Source organism: Schistocerca piceifrons, chromosome 10 (genome assembly GCF_021461385.2).
Source record: "Schistocerca piceifrons isolate TAMUIC-IGC-003096 chromosome 10, iqSchPice1.1, whole genome shotgun sequence".
NCBI classification, from domain to species: Eukaryota; Metazoa; Arthropoda; class Insecta; order Orthoptera; family Acrididae; genus Schistocerca; species Schistocerca piceifrons.
The window spans coordinates 8,522,988-8,542,188 of NC_060147.1; the positions used below are offsets into that span (position 1 = coordinate 8,522,988).

The window sequence follows — 19,201 nt, forward strand, 5'->3', positions numbered from 1 at the left end:
AAAGGTTTTTAATGAAAACAAAAACTTTTAACTATTTGTGTATTTTTCATCATTAGTGGTGAACAAGGTGTTGAACATTATGTCTCAGTCATTAATTTTGATTAAGTAATTCGGGAGATATGGTGTATTGACCAAAAAAAAAAAAAAAATCCAAAATAATGTATATGATTCTTGTTCAGTTTTGGATAGGAAAAATTCTGTTTTCTGTAAATCGTCTTGTGTGATACCTTCCAAGTTAAGATAACTTTTTTACTTTCCCAACTGATTTCACAGTGCATGCATTATCCTTAGGTTTCATTCTCCTGGTACGGCCATAGTATTTTAATCCACAGTCTCCAATGTACTAGTGACTTGCTGGGCACCATTTGATCTCTGTCTGTACTAGTTACCTACAGATCTGGGTTCCAGAGTTTCTCATTTCATGTTTCATTCTGTTTTCCTGGTGTTGTCAACATCTGTCTTATTCTTGACAATTAGTTTTTTTTGGAGACTAAGGACATATCGACTGATAGTGAATTACTGAAATATTTACAAACCTATATGTGTGGTATAAACAAGCACAGAAGCATTTCATTATTAAACTTTGATGTTGCAAAACTCAAACCAGCAAATTGCTTCGTCATCAGCTACGTAGAGTGCATGGTGCATTGTTGTTGTTTGAAAATGTCTTTACTGACAAAACTACAACAACACTGCAGTTTAATAAGGAAATGCTGTTGTGGTCATGTATACTGCACATATAGGTTTGGAAATATCACAATAATTCCCTGTCAATCGATATAACATTAGGCAAAAGCTGAGGAAAACTATACAAAAATGTATCGAACATGTAAAAGTAGCATCTAAGTGCATGGAAGCAAAATATTTCAAAATTAGATGAATACCACAGTGAAACAAACAATTTAGGAAATTTTAATAAAAAGAAAAGATGAAAGATATGCCAGAATAAAATCTTTAGTATAATATAAATAACTGAAGGAACAAGAATGTTGTTAAGGTTTTGGAAAGTGTCCTCTTTGAGCGATACCAAGTACACAATACATTTACTTACATCTTTGAATAGTCAACATTTTTACAGTAAGCAACTTCTCCCTCTCCTTTCCAAAACGACCACGCCCCACGCAACTGCAGACAAGGGTACGCATCCGGCACTGCATGCACCGCCCCCCCCCTCCCCCTTTCCCCCACATGTATCTACAAGAAAAACATTGTTTACACGCTACTTCATGGATCTTTGGGATAGGAGAAGGGAAAAAGCAGCAAATAAACACAGTTTGCAGTAAAAGTAGTTTATTATAACATTACAATACTGGTTTAAAAAGAAAGTAATATAAAAGAACCATTTGGGTTTAGGAAGTTTGTAGCAGCTGTATCAGCCAATTGTGTGTCAAACAATTACATTCAAAGGGAAGAAAAGGAGCAGGCAGCTGCCTGCACCTGTGAAAATACACAACTGGAAGAAAGCTTCCGCATAGATTTCCTCTCTCACACTCAATTTGTTCACATACCAATTACGAATTAAGGAAAAGAATAAGATATAATTGCTCTCTCACACTCAATTTGTTCACATACAAATTATGAATTAAGGAAAAGATTAAGATATAAATACTCTATCACACTCAGTTTGTTCACATACAAATTACGAATTAAGGAAAAGAATAAGATATAAATGCCATTGAGCTTGGAAAAAAAAAGTTCCCTCTCAGTACTAGTTGTCTGAATCAGTTTCCTGCAACAAAAACAAAACATACCTTCATTAATGTAAATCCACACTGGATGTAAGGTTGTAAAGAGGGGGCAGCCAGTTACTTTTTGACAAAAATTATATTGAACCTTTCAAACGAAACTGTTTTCAGTTTGAGATTTTACAATGCCAGGAAACAGATACACAGCAGGAATAACTTTACATTATAGGCCTTTTTTAAAATACGGGGTTCAACATGCCTACACATTTTGAGCCCCAGTTCTTTATTAGGGGACCATTCAGAATATTTAACTACATTAATGTACAAAGCTTAATTTAAATTTCAGTTTTTCACTCATTTTACCTGCTGCACTCTATTGTGTTTTGCTCCTGGTATTTCTTAAAACAGTCTGGAGTAAGTCACATCAGTAACGTATCAAAATTTAAATTTGTATTATTATGTATTTTTAGCTCTCTCCTGTCTACGAAATGACACTGGAAACTACTAGTGTCTCTTAAAGCTATTCGTACTAAGCCTGTAGTGTTAATTTTGTACAGTCTGTACCTGGTGTGTTTGTTCCGGCACTGTGAAAAATAATCAGGTGTCAGACATCCGATTCTTTCATTTAAGTATGCAAAATGTGTTTTTTTTTTTTTGTTTTTTTTTTCCAAGAATTTTTGTGCTACATTAAAAACTTAGGAAAAGTGCCGATATTTTTTGTCTGCTTGCATTAATACGACTTTCGGGGAACTCGGAAAGTTTCTTTGCCGACAGACGGTTCTCGAGCCTTACGTGGTGCCTCCTGTACAACCACCTTTTAACGTACAGTGTGTTACCCGTCACCAGTTTCGACGTCACCCACGTCCTACAGTCCTACCCGTAAAGGTCTCCGTATCTGCGAGAGACGGCATGCGTTCCAGTGGGAGTGGGGAAGTATCTGTCGCATCTACAACTGAGCAGACGCGTAAGAGGGTGAGGAGGTACGTGGGAGACTGCTACAGTTCGAAAAGAATGACTCGACGGGTTATCAAGTTTCCGAAAGGACAAGCTCCGGGGCGCTGTCGTGTTAAATACGGGCTTTAAGACCAATTTTTACTATTAACTTTAAGGTACGTTATAGATAATATATTGCCCCCACCCACTATTCATGCTAGACAGCTGGTAAGTGGGGTGAATTCTCTGGTTGGACTGTTCTGATCATTACTTCACATGTATGTGAGTTGATTCTTTTGGGATACATACTTAAATAGCAGTGAACACCACAGTGACATCTTACAAACCCCGTGATGAAACACAGTGGTCCTGTTTGATTGTTTTCTATATGTTCTCTTAATTCTATCTGGGAAGAGTCCCAGCAGTACCCAATTAGTCGAATAAGGTTTTTGTAAGCTGCTTTTTTTTTGTAGGCTAACTATTTTTCGCCAGTATTCTACCAGCGAATCTCACTTTAGTATCTGCCATTTCTACACACAGGTTTATGTGGTCACTCCACTGTAAGTCACTTGACATTAATACTCCTAGATATTTTACAGTTGTCATCGTCACTTCTGGTGTTTCAATTTCAGTTGTGTAGCTGAACAATTGAGAGTCTTCCCCACCTATTTGCACATAATACAGTACATTTATTTTTTCTCAGAGTCCGAGCGCACGGAGTTATCACTGATCTACACATTTGTATAAGGGACATTCAAAAAGTAATGAGCCGGAGGCATAATTACAGAAATCAGTACCTGTATGTTAGAAGTATTGACCCTGGCTGTTGAGACGCTTGTCCCACTGTGACACAAGGCGGTGAATGGCTGTCTCATAAAATTCCCGGGCTGCGATGTTAACCAGTTCCGCATGTACAGCTGGACGTCGTCGTCGTCCGAGGTGCCCCTGTGCTGACATTCTTCTTTGACCGAGATGGCCCCCTTCTGATTCACTTCCCCCAGCAAGGGACAACAGTGAATGCCCAGCATTACTCGCAAACCTCGACCACCCTTCACAGTGCAAAGCCTCATACGGCCGACACGGTCACGGCACTCCTACAGAAATTCAAATGGGAGGTTCTCGGCCACCCTCCACACAGTCCAGACCTCTCTCCCTGAGATTCCGGTTAACATTGCAGCCCTGGGAATTTTACAAGACAGCCATTCACCGCCTCGCGTCACAGTGGAACGAGTGTCTCGACAGCCGGGTTCAGTACTTCTAACATACAGGTACCGGATTCTTTAATTATGCCTCCAGCTCGTTTCTTTTTGAACTTCCCTTATATATAGAGGTACGACTACTTGTGATAAGGACCACGCAGATTCTGAGGTCAATCGAAGTCCTCCAATAAATGGAAGACATTAAGCAAATAACTCACCTTTCTACGAGTTGTTCTCATTCAGAAACCAAAGTTAGTAGTCTCCGAGAAACGAAAATGCAATAATGTTGTGGTGCAAGACCTGTTTTCCGGGTGCCCGAGAAGACGGACGAGACGTTGTGCCCGTTCGACAGCAGCCTCAGTTTCGAGATCTCCAAAGTACAGATCGTACACTTACCTAGACGTGACCCAAACAGTTATACGGGGGTCTACAGTTTAATACAGACGCCCAACCGTAGTGCATTTTGGCATTTTTCGCGTCAGTAAACTGGTGTGCGAGGTGAAAGGTGAGAGAAGTGACAGAAAGGAATTCTAGTGCCAACTGAGGGACCTAAATATATAGTAAAATGTGTGATGTGCAAAGTACAGAGATATGTGGAGAGTGTGTGTACTAGGAGCCTTCCACGTTTAAAAAGACAGTGTGCACTCTACTTCAAAACTAGAGTGTGAGTGGTTCCTTGCAGTTTGGGGAGGGGACGGGGAAGTGTTAGAGAGGTTGAATGCGTATTAATTGTGGGCAAGTAAGAACACGGTGAGCAGGGTCAGGACGTGAGCTTCCACTGTGCCAGGTAACACGGCGGACCGATCCGGAGACGCGCACTCGGCTGAGCGGGAACGGCGACAGGTGCAGTGGCCGAGACTCTGCACTACAACTGTGAGGACCGCGTTCCGAATATTCTTCCGGTTGTCGAGATTTAAATGTTCCACTACATTTCCTCCTCCGATATAACTTACGACAAATACTGGGATATTTTTAAGGTGTGGGACAATTCTATCTTATTTCCCGGATCGACTAATGCTTCTCGAGTTGATTTGATGCAGAAGTGCCACAGTCTCCTCCTTTTGGGCCCAGCACATAAGACCCTCATAAAAAAGCACCAATTCGCAATAAGTGAATCTGTAATCACTTATAGCTCTGTGATAGAATTGGGAATGGTCTTCTATGTATGTCCAAATAACTGATATTATTAGAAAAATCTCACAGCATTTAGTCAACTAACCGTAACAACATTTTCAATATTAATGCTAATAAACTGGAGAGAGAGAGAAAATGAAAGAAAGAAAAGTAACATAATTTCTCTCGAACAAAAATGGAAGAAGGAAATAGTACAGAATATAAATGATACAGTGTTCAGGACTAAGAGAGGAGGAAACTTAAGACACACACTGTCCAGGGTGACAATGTCATAACAACTGCAGTACCGACTCGGCACACCCACCTCCGACTTTAACTTCCCGACTGCTCTCCTAGCCCTGCCCTTTACCTCTGTTAAGCTAGGTGCTCTAAGAGTTGTGAACTGGACTCGTATTCGGGAGGACCTAGTTTCCGATACCTATCGGACAACTTGGATTTGCGTTTTCTGTAATTTCACAAACAATTATGAAAGTTTCAGGTGGGTACCTCTCACACAATTACAATCAATTTCAGTTACGTTCTTCTACAATGTGTGCTTGTGCTCCGTTCCTAATGACCAGAAATAAAACACTACCTTTCTTTCCTCATCTTATTTCTGGAATGGGATATTTCATAAACCATTTAATTTACTATTCTCTGGTGTGCCGTATTTACTTTATTCATCTTTTCCTCTTCAGTAGGACTGAGCTCGTCTTTTTTGTGCTCCCCAAGACCAGATTGCAAAGCGACGTGAAAGATGCATGTGTAAGGACAGTACTAGGGAAGACGAATGGTCGACTTCAATTTATTGGGAGAATTCTGGGAAAGTACAGCTCGTCTACGAAGGACACTGTGTATAGAACGCTACTGGTAGTGTGACCCATTTGTGAGTACTGCCCGAGTATTTGGGATCCCCAGCAGGACAGATTAAAGGAAGACATCGAATAAATTCTCAAGCATGTTGTTAGACTTGTTACAGGCAGGTTCAAATTGCATGTTAATATTATGGAAATTTTTTGTGAACTCAAAGGGGAATTGTAGGATGGAAGACAATATTCTTTTTATGAAACACTATCGAAAAAATATTAGAGAATTGGCATTTGCAGCTGACTGCAGAATGATTCTGCTGGCTCAGGCACACATTTTGTGTAAGGACCGTGAAGACAAGATAAGGGAAATCAGGGATTGTATGGAGGCATACCGACATTCATTTTTCCTTCACTTCATTTGTGAGTGGAAAAGGAAAGGAAATGAGTACTAGTGGTACAAAGTACCCTCCGCCACATCAGATTATTCATGCATGCATGTAGATGTAAATATTGCATTGATGTTGCTGGTGTATTGATCTCCTTTCAACCGCCCCCCCCCCCCCCCCCCAAAAAAAAAAACTTCCTGTGAAAATGATATACGTTGTGTTTACTTATTTATTACTGAAGAGAAACAGAGAAGTAGACTTGTACATAAGTGAAACACAGATGATAAGGTGTTCAGACGAGATGACTTTTGAAATGTGGTGTAACAGAAAAAGGTTGAAAATTAGATGATATAATTGGATAGAGAAAATAATCTACTCACCAAGCAGCGGCAGGAGAAAACGTGTAATGTGAAAATGTGTAAAAAAAATAGGTTTCAGAGCCGGTGACTCTTCTGGCAGAAGGGTCGAAAGGTAAGGAAGAGAGATGAAGGAAAAGGATTGATGAGGTGACTGTGTGGCTGTGTATGTGTGAATGTGTGTACTCTAACTAGCAACAGGTGAAGAGCTCAAAACCGAGGGTTAACTGCTTCCTATTAGTGTTTCTGTGCACTATGCACCATTCCTCTACAGGTTAAGTAATTACCTTTCCTGTATTTTACATAATGAGTGTTCTCGGTGATATTTGACATGAGTATGGGATATCTAATGGTAAATGCTGTTACTGGACAATTAGCGCTCCTCCTCAATCTTTTGCAGGCATAAATGTGAACACATTTCAGCGAGTTTAATAGTTCACCAACCACTTTACCAATACTTGACACGCTGCCTCGAATCTGCAGGAAAGAAAGCCAACTTTAAAATTCTGTAATTTTAAAATGCTAAAAAGTTTGTATTATGAAATAGCGGCTTCAAAACCAAAGTTTTTAGTTTATTCCACTCATAAAACTGTCAGAAGATACCCTTTGCACTGTTAATCTGAAAATTATTTTACAAAAGAAACAAATTCAAACACTGGAATAATGACAATATTAGGAAAATGATAAGATTGCTACTCCCCATACAGAGGAGACGAGTCACAGACAGGTACAAGGAAAAGAAAACTAAATGTGAACTTTCGGCCAAAAGACCTGCTTCTAATTTGAACAACACACATTCATTCACGCAAGCGCAACTCGTGCACACACGACCAACGGCTGTAGCTACTGAGACCAGACTGCGAGCGACAGTGCACCGTGGTGGGGGTAAGGATGCCGGGGTGGAGAGGGGAAGGGAGAGTACGGTACGGGTGGGGCACGACGAAGTGCTCCACGTGGGAGCATACGGGGACGAGGCAGGGAGAGGGTAGGGCAGCTAGGTGAAGTCGGAAGGTTAGACGGAAGGGAGTGGAAAAGGTGAGAAGTATAAAGAGTGTGGGTGCGTCGGTGGAACAGAAGGCTGTGTAGTGCCAGAGTGGGAACAGGAAAGGTGCGTGAAAGACAGTTGCTATTGAAGGTCGAGGCCAGGAGGGTTACGGAAATGTAGGATATATTGCAGAAATAGTTCCCACTTGTGCAATTCGGAAAAGCTGGTGACGGTAGGAAGGATGCAGACGGCACAGGCAGTGAAGCACGCAGAGTCGAGCGGCACGTTCGGCAATTACATGATCCGGCTGTCTCTCGGCCACAGTTGGACGTACGTGCGAACAGACAACTCGGTTGTCGTGCCCGAGTAGAACGTGGCACAGTGGTTGCAGCTTAGCTTGTAGATCGTGTGACTGCTTTCACAGGTAGCCCTGCCTTTGATGAGGTAGGTGGTGGTGGTGATGGTGGGAGGATGTACGGGACAGGTCTTGCATTTAGGTCTATTACAGGGGTACGGGCCACGGGAGCAGGGGTCGAGTAGGGAAGGACGAGGCCGATTCCGAACCAGAACCTCCTTCCCGGTTGCCACGACTGACTGTATCCTCGACTGCAGTTACTGTCGTTTGAAGGCATCACCTATAAACAAATCCGGAATATGGTAATGGGCCAGCATGGTACCATCCCGTGCCAACATATTCGTAGGGCATCTTCTGGAATCCTTTCTAACCACCCAAATCTCAGACCCCTCACCTGATACAGGTTGATCTTCGCGACTCGGATAGAGGGTGAGGACACCTTATTCACATTCCTCCATAATTTCAAACCTTCTCTCCAATTTTCTTCACCTGGTCCTCCTCAACCCAACAAGCCACCTTCCTCAATGCTGATCTGCACCTCGAAGATAGCTACACCAGTACCTCTGTGTGTGTCAAAGCTACTGAGCACCAGCAATACTTCCCCTCTGACAGTTGTCACCCTTTCTATACCGAGACGTCTCTTCCGTACAGCCCGACCACCCGTGGCCGTCACATCTGTACCGGTGAATGGTCCCTCTCGAAATATAAACAGTTCTCCCGTGCCGGTCTCTGCAGTCACACACCGTCTCCCAAAGACCCACCATCCAGCCACAAAGGAACAGTCCCCTTGTGACTCAGTACCACCAAGAACTGGAGCAACTGAACCACATTCTCCACCGGGCTTTCAACTACCTCCCGTCGTGCCCTGAAATGAGAAAGGTCCTACCCACTTTACTTCTCGCTCCTTCCACAGCGATTTTTCACCACCTGCGGAATCTGAGCAATATTCTCATCCCTACCTACATGACCCCTTCCCTTGTGGCTCGTATACCTGTAATAGACCTAGATGCAAGACCTGACCCATCCATCCTCTCACCAACTACTCCAGTCTGGCCACCTAGCTGCCCTACCCTCTCTCCATCCCGTCCCTGTATACTCCCACAATCAGCACTTCTGTCCCCCACCCCTACACTGGTGTCCCCCGCCCCCTCCCCACAGACTCCTTCTTATCCCCATGCCCAAATTGCTTCTCCCATCATACAATGTCGCTCGTAGTCTGGCCTTGGCAGGCAGAGAAAAATGTGTGTGTGTGTGTGTGTGTGTGTGTGTGTGTGTGTGTGTGTGCGCGTGCGCGTGCGCACACATGCATGTTGCCTAATTTAGATGAAGGCCTTTTTGGCTGTAAGCTTACTTGTCTAGCATTCATTTTGTTGTGCCTGTCTGCGACTCAACATCTCCACTATATGCTAATCAGCAGACTTTCCTTTTCATAATATTGCTAGTAAAGAAACAAATGTTCTAGAGAGGAGAGAGAAATCTTATCTTTCCTCTACTTTTAATTGTCTTTTTCAAGGAAAAAAATATTATTTTTAAATTTGAAATAATGTTTTGGTTTACAAATTATTACAAAATAAAATATTTTGTCTTTTGACTCTGTAGTATTTTTCCTCGGTGGTCAAATATAATTTTTCTTTGTCGATTGCAAGACAACTGAACTTAACTAGCACTGGATAATTTTTTTGGTGATAATTCATAGATGTATTTTAATGACAAGGACTTATGAGAGAGGCGCAGTGAAAGACTGATGCTAGTTACTCCTCACTGAGGACACACTCTCTGGCTACTTAAAATGCTCGAGATATGGCACTAGTGTGCCCACAACAAGGAAAAATACATTTTTATTATATGTTACAGTGAACAGGGCTTTTATTGCTCAGTTCATGTTATAAGTAGGGGGGTTCAGATTAGGAAGTAAGATGCTCAAAGTAGAGGCAAAGTTTTGTCATTTGAGCAGCAAAATAACTGTCGATGGCAGAAGTGAAGGTGACATTCGACTTAGACTGGCAATAAGAAGAAACCATTTCCCCAAAAAGAGAACTAAATTAATAATGAAAATAAATTTGAGTGTTTCCTGGAAGTATTTGTTTGTGATGCAGTGGAAGTGATATGTGGATGATAAACATAGAAAGAGAGAATGGAAGCTTTTGAAATGTAATGCAATACAAGATTTCTTGAAGGGTAAATGGATAGATCAATGAAAGTCTACTGAATAAAACTGTAGAGAAATGAGCTTTATTGCACACTTTGACTGACAGAAGGGGTGGTTTGATAGTGCAAACTGATCCATCGCAGATCAGTTAATTTGATATTGGTTTGCTTGATAACAGTAGAGTGACATGTGGGCCTGAATACAGTACATAGGGTGAAACTGATGTAGTTTGCAGTAGTTATGCAAAGATGAAAACTCGCACACAAAGATGTGACTGGACTGAGAATGTTTTGGTACGGAGGACACAGCATGTCACCTCAGATGGAGAATCATTGTCAGACGTAGATACCCTTGCTGTTCACATTATATATTAATGCTCTTCCAAACAATATTAATAGTAACCTCAAACTTTACCCAGATGATGCAGTTATCTACAATGAAGTACAGTAGGAACGAAGCTGTACAAATAGTGTGAGGCATGGATAAGATTTCAAAGCAGTGCAGTGATTGGCAACTTGTTTTAAATGATCAAAAATGTAAAACTGTGCACTTCAAAAAACAAAAATGTAGTATCCTGTCACTATAATATCAATGAATCACAGCGGGAATTGACCGACTCATACAAGTTCCTGGCGTAAAACACTTTGTAGGAATATGAAATAGAATGATCACATAGGCTGAGTCGTGGGTGAAGCAGGTGCTAGGCTTTGGTTTATTAGTATGAGGTGTGTTAAAAAAGTAAGGCGATTTTACATTTTTATGAAAAAATATTTATTTATTCATCAATATTCATGTTGTCCCTTCAAAGTAATCCCCTGTAGATACAATACACTTCTGCCAACGCTTCTTCCAATTGTCGAATCACTTCTCATAAGCACTTTTTGTTACAGCCTTGAGTACTTCCACAGCAATGCAGTTTTCATTTCCTGTCATTGAAAATCTTCGTCCTTTCATAGATCTCTTTACTTTTGTGAGCAGGAAAAAGTTGCAGGGGGCCAAATCCGGTGAACATGGTGGCAGAGGCATGATTGTCGTGTTGTTTTTGGCCAAAAAATCTTTCACTAGCAATGATGAATGAACAGGTGCCTTGTCATGATGCAAAAGCCATGAATTATTTTTCCACAATTCCAGACTTTTTTGCATATTTCTTCTCGCAGACGGTGCATAACGTCAAGGTATTGACCTTACGACTTAGAGGCAAAAATTCATTACGCACTGTGCCACAGTAATTGAAAAAAGATTGAGCAAAACTTCATCATTTGATCGAACTTGGTGTACTTTTCTCAGTCTTGGTTCTCTGGGTGCTTCCATTGGGATGATCGGGCTTTGGTTTTGATGTCGTAACACTCCTTCTGATCAAAATTGGGGAGTTTTGGAACAAACTTCGTTGACACACGTCTCGTGCCCAAAACATACGAAAAAATTGCATGACACGAGGTGACAGATATGTCAACATCCTCAGCGTCTTCTCTTATGGTAATTTGACGATGTTCCAAAACAATTTTCTTCACAGTTTGGACATTATCATTTCAACGTTATCATCTGTTGTTGATGTGTTGGGATGCACAACTATGAGCTGAATAAATGTGTGTACAAATTTTTGTAGAGGTAAACCTTTACCAAAAGCCTCTCCAAAGACGAACCAAGTTACTGGGAGTGTCAGTGCCATAACAGATATATATTTTAGGTTGCCAGGTGGCAGCTGCAGCTATTCAAACATTCCTACAGAGACAATGTAGCTGCAACTGGTGAAGTTAACAGCAAGTTGTTTATGAAAAATACACACTGTTTTATTAGAATAACTGTCAGTTTATACAGGGGGTCTAGCGACCAGCTAAAGAAGGGATCAATCCTACAGAACCAGATCTGTAAATGTACGACTAGTTCTATTTCTGTGTACATCTTGTGCAAATAACCTCATTAACATTTTCTTAAAGAAGAAACGGAATTTGGGATATTTCCAGTGTGATCCAGTATGACGCACTGGTTGAGACAAAAAAAAAATGCTTAGGCGACTCACTTGGTTGTACTAAACACCGTATCTGAAATTTGCCTCTAGCAATTAGGCTGAAGGCTCAGTGAAAAACATCAATTCAATTTGTGTACAGGAAGGCTATTTTGGAATCAGTGGTTCCGCATGTTAAGAGAAATGTTAAGAAAGATAAAAAAATGCTACCTGAGCTGAAAAAACAGTGTACTAATCCTCGAGTACTGTCCGATAAACTTTAAATGTGAAACTTCCTGGTATATTAAGGCTGTGTGCCGAACTCAGACCCAGAACTGTTCTTGCCAATTTAGCTGTCCAGCTGGCCATTCAGAAAAAAGAGGTACTGGCAGAGGTAAAGCTGTGAGGGCAGGCCACGAGTCGTGCCAGACAGCCGAGTCGGTAATAGCGTAGCTCTCAAAACGGGGTTCTGGGTTCGAGTTCCAGTCTGGTGTACAGTTTTAATCTGCTGGGAAGTTTCAGAACGGCACACACTGTAAAGCACAGTGACAATTCATTCTGGACGCTTTAAACACGTATCTAGCAAGGTCGTGCGGTATGCCTAGATCTGCTGCCATTTGATAGCCGAGGTAGAAAGTTGCTGCATCTTGTGTATGAAGAAAAACTACAAATTGAACACCTCCTCTATTCTCCTTCCAGTGTTTGTGCAGAAGACTGTGTACGATCCTGTACCTAGGAGAGGTGTCACGTAGTGTAGCCTGCCAGTATAGGATTCCTACAACACAGTGCAGTGTTTTTTCAGTAGTGAAAATACGACCAAATTGCCAGCCGACAATGGTAGGTACAAAATTACTTCTCCTTATTGTGATAGGTTTTATAAAGGTGTAAAACAGACAAAAAACACAGCACGAGGTTGCAGAATTCTGCCTCTAGACTTGCCGAGCACGCACTGAGCGGGAGCCACAGTCCTGTGCACTCCACGGGCCAGAAGCTCGGCCTGCAGTGAAAGACCCAGCAATCGACAAGACAGAAAGTGATGAAACACAGCTCAATACCTCCCCTCTTCTAAATTTCGCTTAGTTCTCACATTTCTCCAATTCTTCCCGCACTGCTCAGTTCTATTCCTCCTTTTTCACTGTTTTTATTTATTTACTCTGACTGCCTATGTACTCCACATAGTCTGTAGTTTTATAATATGTACACCACCTCTACAGCAAAAGAAATCGTCATACCAGAAGTATGTAATACATTTTCAGGCTATTCTTCAGTGCTCTTAACTTGTATTAATTTTATTTTATTGGGCTTGTTAATTTAATTTAAACTGTTTTTAGGATTAATGTTAATGTTTTTATGATTTATTCAGTCTGTATTTATTTACAGTTTAACATTTTTTAAATACATTACCACTGCACTATCGGAGATGACATTTATTCTATGTTCATTCCGAACTCTCTATAAGGAGAATCTTACTCACAAGGGAACCTCCCCATTGCACCCCATTCAGATTTAGTTATACGTTGGCACAGTGTATAGGCCTTGAAAAACTGAACACAGATTAATCGAGAAAACAGGAAGAAGTTGTGTGGAACTATGAAAAAAAGTAAGCAAAATATACAGACTGAGTAGTCCATGCACAAGATAGCCAACATCAAGGATAGTGTGAGCTCAGGAGCGCCGTAGTTAGCGTGAGCAGCTGCGGAACAAGAGGTCCTTGGTTCAAGTCTTCCCTCGAGTGAAAAAGTTTACTTTCTTTATTTTCGCAAAGTTATGATCTGTCCGTTCGTTCACTGACGTCTCTGTTCACTGTAATAAGTTTAGTGTCTGTGTTTTGCAACCGCACCGCAAAACCCTGCGTTTAGTAGACGAAAGGACGTGCCTCTCCAATGGGAACTGAAAACATTTGATCGCAAGGAATTATCAGTCGATCATCTCCAAATGCTCGGCTGGCACGATCGTCTGATCTCCCTCCCTGCGATTTAGGTTGTCTACCTGAAGGGGACCATTCACACATATGCTGATCTGAAGCACAGCAGATCGAGAGGGGTAGCCAGCATTGCTACGGACACGATTTGTTCTGCTGTGCAGAATGCAATTCTGCGGTTTCAGAATCTTGTGGATGCTGATGGGCGCCGTACTGAGCCTCTTTTGTAGCAGTAATGGCATGATATGTACTGTAACACCACATTGAAAGTGTTTCAGTTGAATTGATTCTACATTTTTTCCTTTCCCCATGCCCTCAGCATTAATGCTACCAAGTTTAATGCTTGTACAGTAATTAGTTTTTGTGTTATAATGTGTTAAAGTGGGGAAAGTTTAATTTTAATTATAAGCATCCAGCATAATACCTGTGTGTTTACACAATGAACGAATGACTAGCGAACCCCCCCTCCACACACACACACACATGATGTATATATAGTTAGTTTGAATAATTGTATGTAACCAGAAGGAAGAAAAACCTAGGATGAGGAATGCTGGTAAGAGTGAAGATTAAATGGATTCGTAGGGCCCAGTGGACATCTGTGGAACTTAGAAGAACTGGTAATCCAGGAGTTGTGTGTGGAAGCCAGTGCTGGCACGACGCAGCTACAGGATGTTGTGTAGACAGTTACACCTAAAGGACTCTGACAACAGAGTTTAGATCAGTGTGAAGGATACCGAAGAGCACTGTGGCTGCAGACAGCAGTCGCCAGTCCCTCACGAAATATTACTTAACATTCTCAAACTAGTTTTTGTGGGACTGAAATGGTTTGGGAAAATAAAGTAATATTACCTATGTGACTGCAACAGCATCCGTAGTTACATTTCCCAAATCCACAGAAGGGGCTTTGACCCAAGAGATACAAAGAACAAATTTTAGGAACATCCACCGTATCGACCAGATACGGCTCATATAAAGAGTTGTTGACTCATTTTTAGAAAATTGTGGCTGGGTAACACTTCGAGTCCAGTGAGAAAATTATTGTAGCTGTAGTCGGATAATGTTCAGACTGTCCACAGTCACAATTTGAGGGTAGAATCTATTTGCAGGACGTGTGTTGGTTGAAGTGTACTGAGGTAAAAGGTGACTACGTGGAAAAATAAGCGTATTTTTTACCTGAAAAACCTGCCACCTCGTGTTCTGTTTTGGATACGCCATAAGGAACAGTCCGAGTGTTCTGCCATACGAACCAACTTTTGCAGTCAGCACCACTGCTGTAATGGTAACAAACTTCCCACTTTCCTCTACTTCTGATGTTTCATTACTCCCTTCCCCAGCAGTTCATTCTCTTTTCCCTTATCACACACAACATTCCTTTACATCCTTTTCTGTTTGTCATCTTACGTATATAAAAACTGTGTGTATGTGTTGACAGTGAAATACAATATAAATTTCTAAGATATGGCTTTAGTGTAATTACATTTGTAAGAGACTTATGTATTCTCCTGTGCATTTTGGCATGTCTAATATTTTGTAAAATAATCAAAGAGGCAAATAAATATTAACATCTCTTTGGCCAATTGCATATCACTCTATCCATGATCTTGGTATGGTTATTCAAAACAAGAAACAAAGATAATATCACATGCCACACAATGGCAGAGGTTTTTTTTTGTGTGTGTGTGTGTGTGTGTGTGTGTGAGATAATGTCCTCGTTTTTGTGTATGGAATGTTCTTCCCCATCCTTGGTTGAGTCAGCAAAACAACCATTCATTCGACATGTGAGAGACTGTTAAACTGTTGAAAGTGAAGCAGCAAGAACAAAATTTATGTTGAATAAAAGTACTCAGATAAGAGTAACAAGAAATTGTACAGTATCATGATTACTACACTGGAGTTGTTTGTGAACACAGACCATTAATGTGACGAAACTCCTGTTCAAAAATCTCTCTCACAGACTCAATGAAATGGAAATGTTCTTCTTCGTCATATTATAAGACAGGCACCAGGAACACAACACAAATCACAAAAATAGTCTCCATTCCTAATTTTCTGTTCCATTTTGTTGAGCCACTGTTGAAAAATCAATAACAGATGAGTAATAGTTTCTCAGCACACTGCTGTGACCTCTCTGCGCAATGTCTACAATAAAAACATAATGTTTTTATATCATTACTATGTTTCTGATGGAAAAAAGTGCTGTGGAGAATGAGGTGTACTTACAGCATGTAAGAAGAAATTTAATTTGTTTTAGATTTGTTTATTCTTGTTATACAAGAGATTCTAGAAGGCAAGATCAGTATATTTGTATCATATAGCATCTTGTCCAACAGGATGAATACACACAAAGTAAAAATAAATGTTCAAAGCTACCATGAACTCATGTAATGGAACAATATTTTAAAATTATAAACAAAACAGTTTATTCTAACCACAAACATTTTCTTCCTCGTGTTAACAAAAATCCTTCTGGTTTTAATTCTTCACACGATTGATTTTGTTTTACAGCACGGGTAACCTTTCTGCAAATACAGGCTGATGACATTCACACGAGGATATAAAAAAATAAAAGAAGGGCATATCCTGCAGAGTAGCACTGTGTACTAAGCTAAACATATTGTGGAACACATCAAATACTGTGGAATATAGGTTTCCAGTATATTCCGAGAGAGGCCGATTGTGCAGTTTTTGTGTCAGGCATCACAACTGGCTTCCTGCATAAGAAAATCAATGCGCTGTTTCCATATTACTTAAATATGACAATCACAATACACAAATACACTGGCTGATGCTACTCGTTTACAAAGAAAAACAATTTCATAATCTCTTTCAGTCTTTGTCAATTATTATAGGTTAGTTACCAATAAGAAATATTTTATAACATTTTTTAAAAATGTAATAAGCCCAAAGAAAAATACTGTTACTCTATTTGGAAACAGCCCCAGTCAACTAATTTGCAGTCTTTTACGCTCAGGTCTGCAGCACATTACATTCCTCAACAAAAGTAATTTTCCCGTAAGAGGCCATTTTTTATTTGAAATAAAACACTTTATTTCACCGACAATTAGCTAATTTCGGCACCTCGGGCATTATCGAGAGTTTAAGTTGTGCTCTTCCATCTGCCAGCATCTCGTGATCCACACAGCACAACAGCAACGACATTATGCAATGGAGCCCCACATTATTGTACAATGGCGTAATGACTTACACTCAACTATATGAAATACCTAGAACAAAAAAAAAGTATAACCAGACTGTGGGTACGGTCATATTACTAGCATACGGCTCGGTCAGCCTCTTAAAATCAATTCATTTACACCAGCCAATTCTACAGGAAATAAAGAGCTCATTTAAAGTATAAAATGGCCTTATGCAGAAAAATGACTTCTTTCACGAATTTCACAGAAACAGAGTTATTTGCAATTCTTACATTTTACTGTCAATCAATATAACACAATTCCATCAAAATCTTTAATTTGCCAGGAAGATGTGGACTGAAGTACTAGAGTAGACATATTTAATCCTTCTATTAAGAGTTACTTATTTTTACATGTAAGACATCAAACTGCTACATGCCACAATGTCCGTTTCACACAGGTAGTCCACATTTATTTATGATGAAATTTTCTTGCTCACTGTGATACCTACCTCGCTTCTTTATGAAGAAGTATATAAACTCTGAACTTCTGACAAAGACGGAAGAAGCTCCTACGTAATAACAAATGTAAAGCGGTCCTCCACTTGCAGTGCTCCGGTAGGCTCAGTGATACTGCAGGTGGTATGCCCCCGCCTTCCCTCCAAACTTTGAAGTGAACTGCTAAGCTACTTGTCGGGCGAACAACACTTTAGTGTGAAAACTGAACAGTAGTGTAACTTGTCACATCGATCGTTGCCAGATGTGAAAGGAGGGACAACCACCAGAGCCGACCGAGAATCGAAATCCCGTACCGGACCTCCGCATTTACAGTCCGATACTCGGGTACTGAACTGCACGGCAGGTGAAAGAAACGGGTTAACGGTTTAACAACCTCTTTTCAGTTCGTCAGCAGTAGCTTAAACTCTCAGAGTCTTTGCTCACATATTTGCAATATTTGGACCGAGGAAATTCTTTGCCAGATTCCGAGAGATAGGAGACGACCGAGTCGGCGAAAAGACTGCTACGACTGCAATCTAATGAAATCTGGGTACGCGACACTAGAAAACTTGCAGCAGCAGTGGCCTAAAGTGCGCCTTTATCTGGCAAGGCATTGATATCCTCTGATCATTTCCGAGTGGTAATTATCGGTGCTGTGGGGGTCACATTACTGGGCCCGTCGCCAGTCTACAGCTACAGGAACCGCGCTGTCGATGCACCTTCTCCAACTTTGTGACGACAGCACCCCACACCGTACTCGGCTGCACATTACTGGGGATGTCGAATGTTTCCGGAAATTTTAATTTCTACAGTTTCTTTTACTGTACTATCTCTGAAGAGGAATACACCTCGAGCTCTTGCCGCGACTACTGCACAGTACACAGCCTCGCAGACGCGGTCATAAAGGACGGGGTCCCACACGGTAGTGCACAGGATCTGGCTGTCGCGAGACGCGAGTCGGGCTCAGTACCAGAGTAGTTGCCGTGTCCGACGGTGTGGCAGTGCGAGGACGGTGCCGTCCGCTATGTCCGAGGCGGAAGTAGCGACTCGACTATGGTCGAGGAGTATTCGGCTGAAAGAGTGTCGAATTTCGATCGCTCGGTGCAGGCAGAAGCCTGAGGAAATTTTATTAAACCTTTGACACTGTGAGAGAGGAAAGGGGAAAGGTAGTGAGATTTACAGATTTAGAGGGCAAGCATCCGCACAGGCTCAGGCACGGCAGGAATTATGCCACCGCAACTTTGCTCCTGACATTTATTTGGAAAACTTGTAGGGGGCGGGGGGGTTTGCCCAATGGATTCAGAGGGTCCTCTTGTCAACTTCTTGTTAAGATTCTACAGAAACGTCCACTGCCAGTAGTAAACAGAAATGGGAAAACTGACAAGACGGCACCTTACTGCACTATAATGTTAAAAAATCAAATATATGGGCCTGTTGTCGGGAAAGGACTAGCTGCCCATTCTGGCTGCCTCTCAGAATATGCACACTGACTGGTAAAGCAACTTTTCTATCGACCACACTCAATGTGGCCCGACGCTGTCAGAGCGCACAGCGGAGGCCGGAGAATGACCACGTGTTACTCGGTGACCTCGGCACGGAATGGTGGGGCCCTCAGAATTGGAGCATTCAGAAACAAAATGGGACAAAATGCGAAACTGGCCAAATGACCTGTACACACATGAGATAAAATAAGAGACAATAGGATACAAGAGAAAATTGGGGCACAAGAGA

The 19,201-nt window shown here is 41.3% G+C and overlaps 1 protein-coding gene across 2 annotated transcripts in view; it reads right to left on the bottom strand.

Moving 5' to 3' along the window:
- Positions 1-1,273: 1,273 nt before the first annotated feature.
- The window catches only part of LOC124718906 (PHD finger protein 14), a 173,349-nt gene continuing 155,421 nt past the window's right edge, over positions 1,274-19,201 (bottom strand). Inside the window, exon 17 of one of the 2 annotated variants that reach the window (XM_047244553.1) lies at positions 1,274-1,729. In XM_047244553.1, coding sequence (XP_047100509.1) covers positions 1,709-1,729 — 21 coding nt within the window. In that variant the 3' untranslated portion in view covers positions 1,274-1,708. Of the gene's footprint in view, positions 1,730-16,143; positions 16,551-19,201 lie in introns of those variants that run through there. The other variant, XM_047244554.1, reaches the window with a different exon arrangement.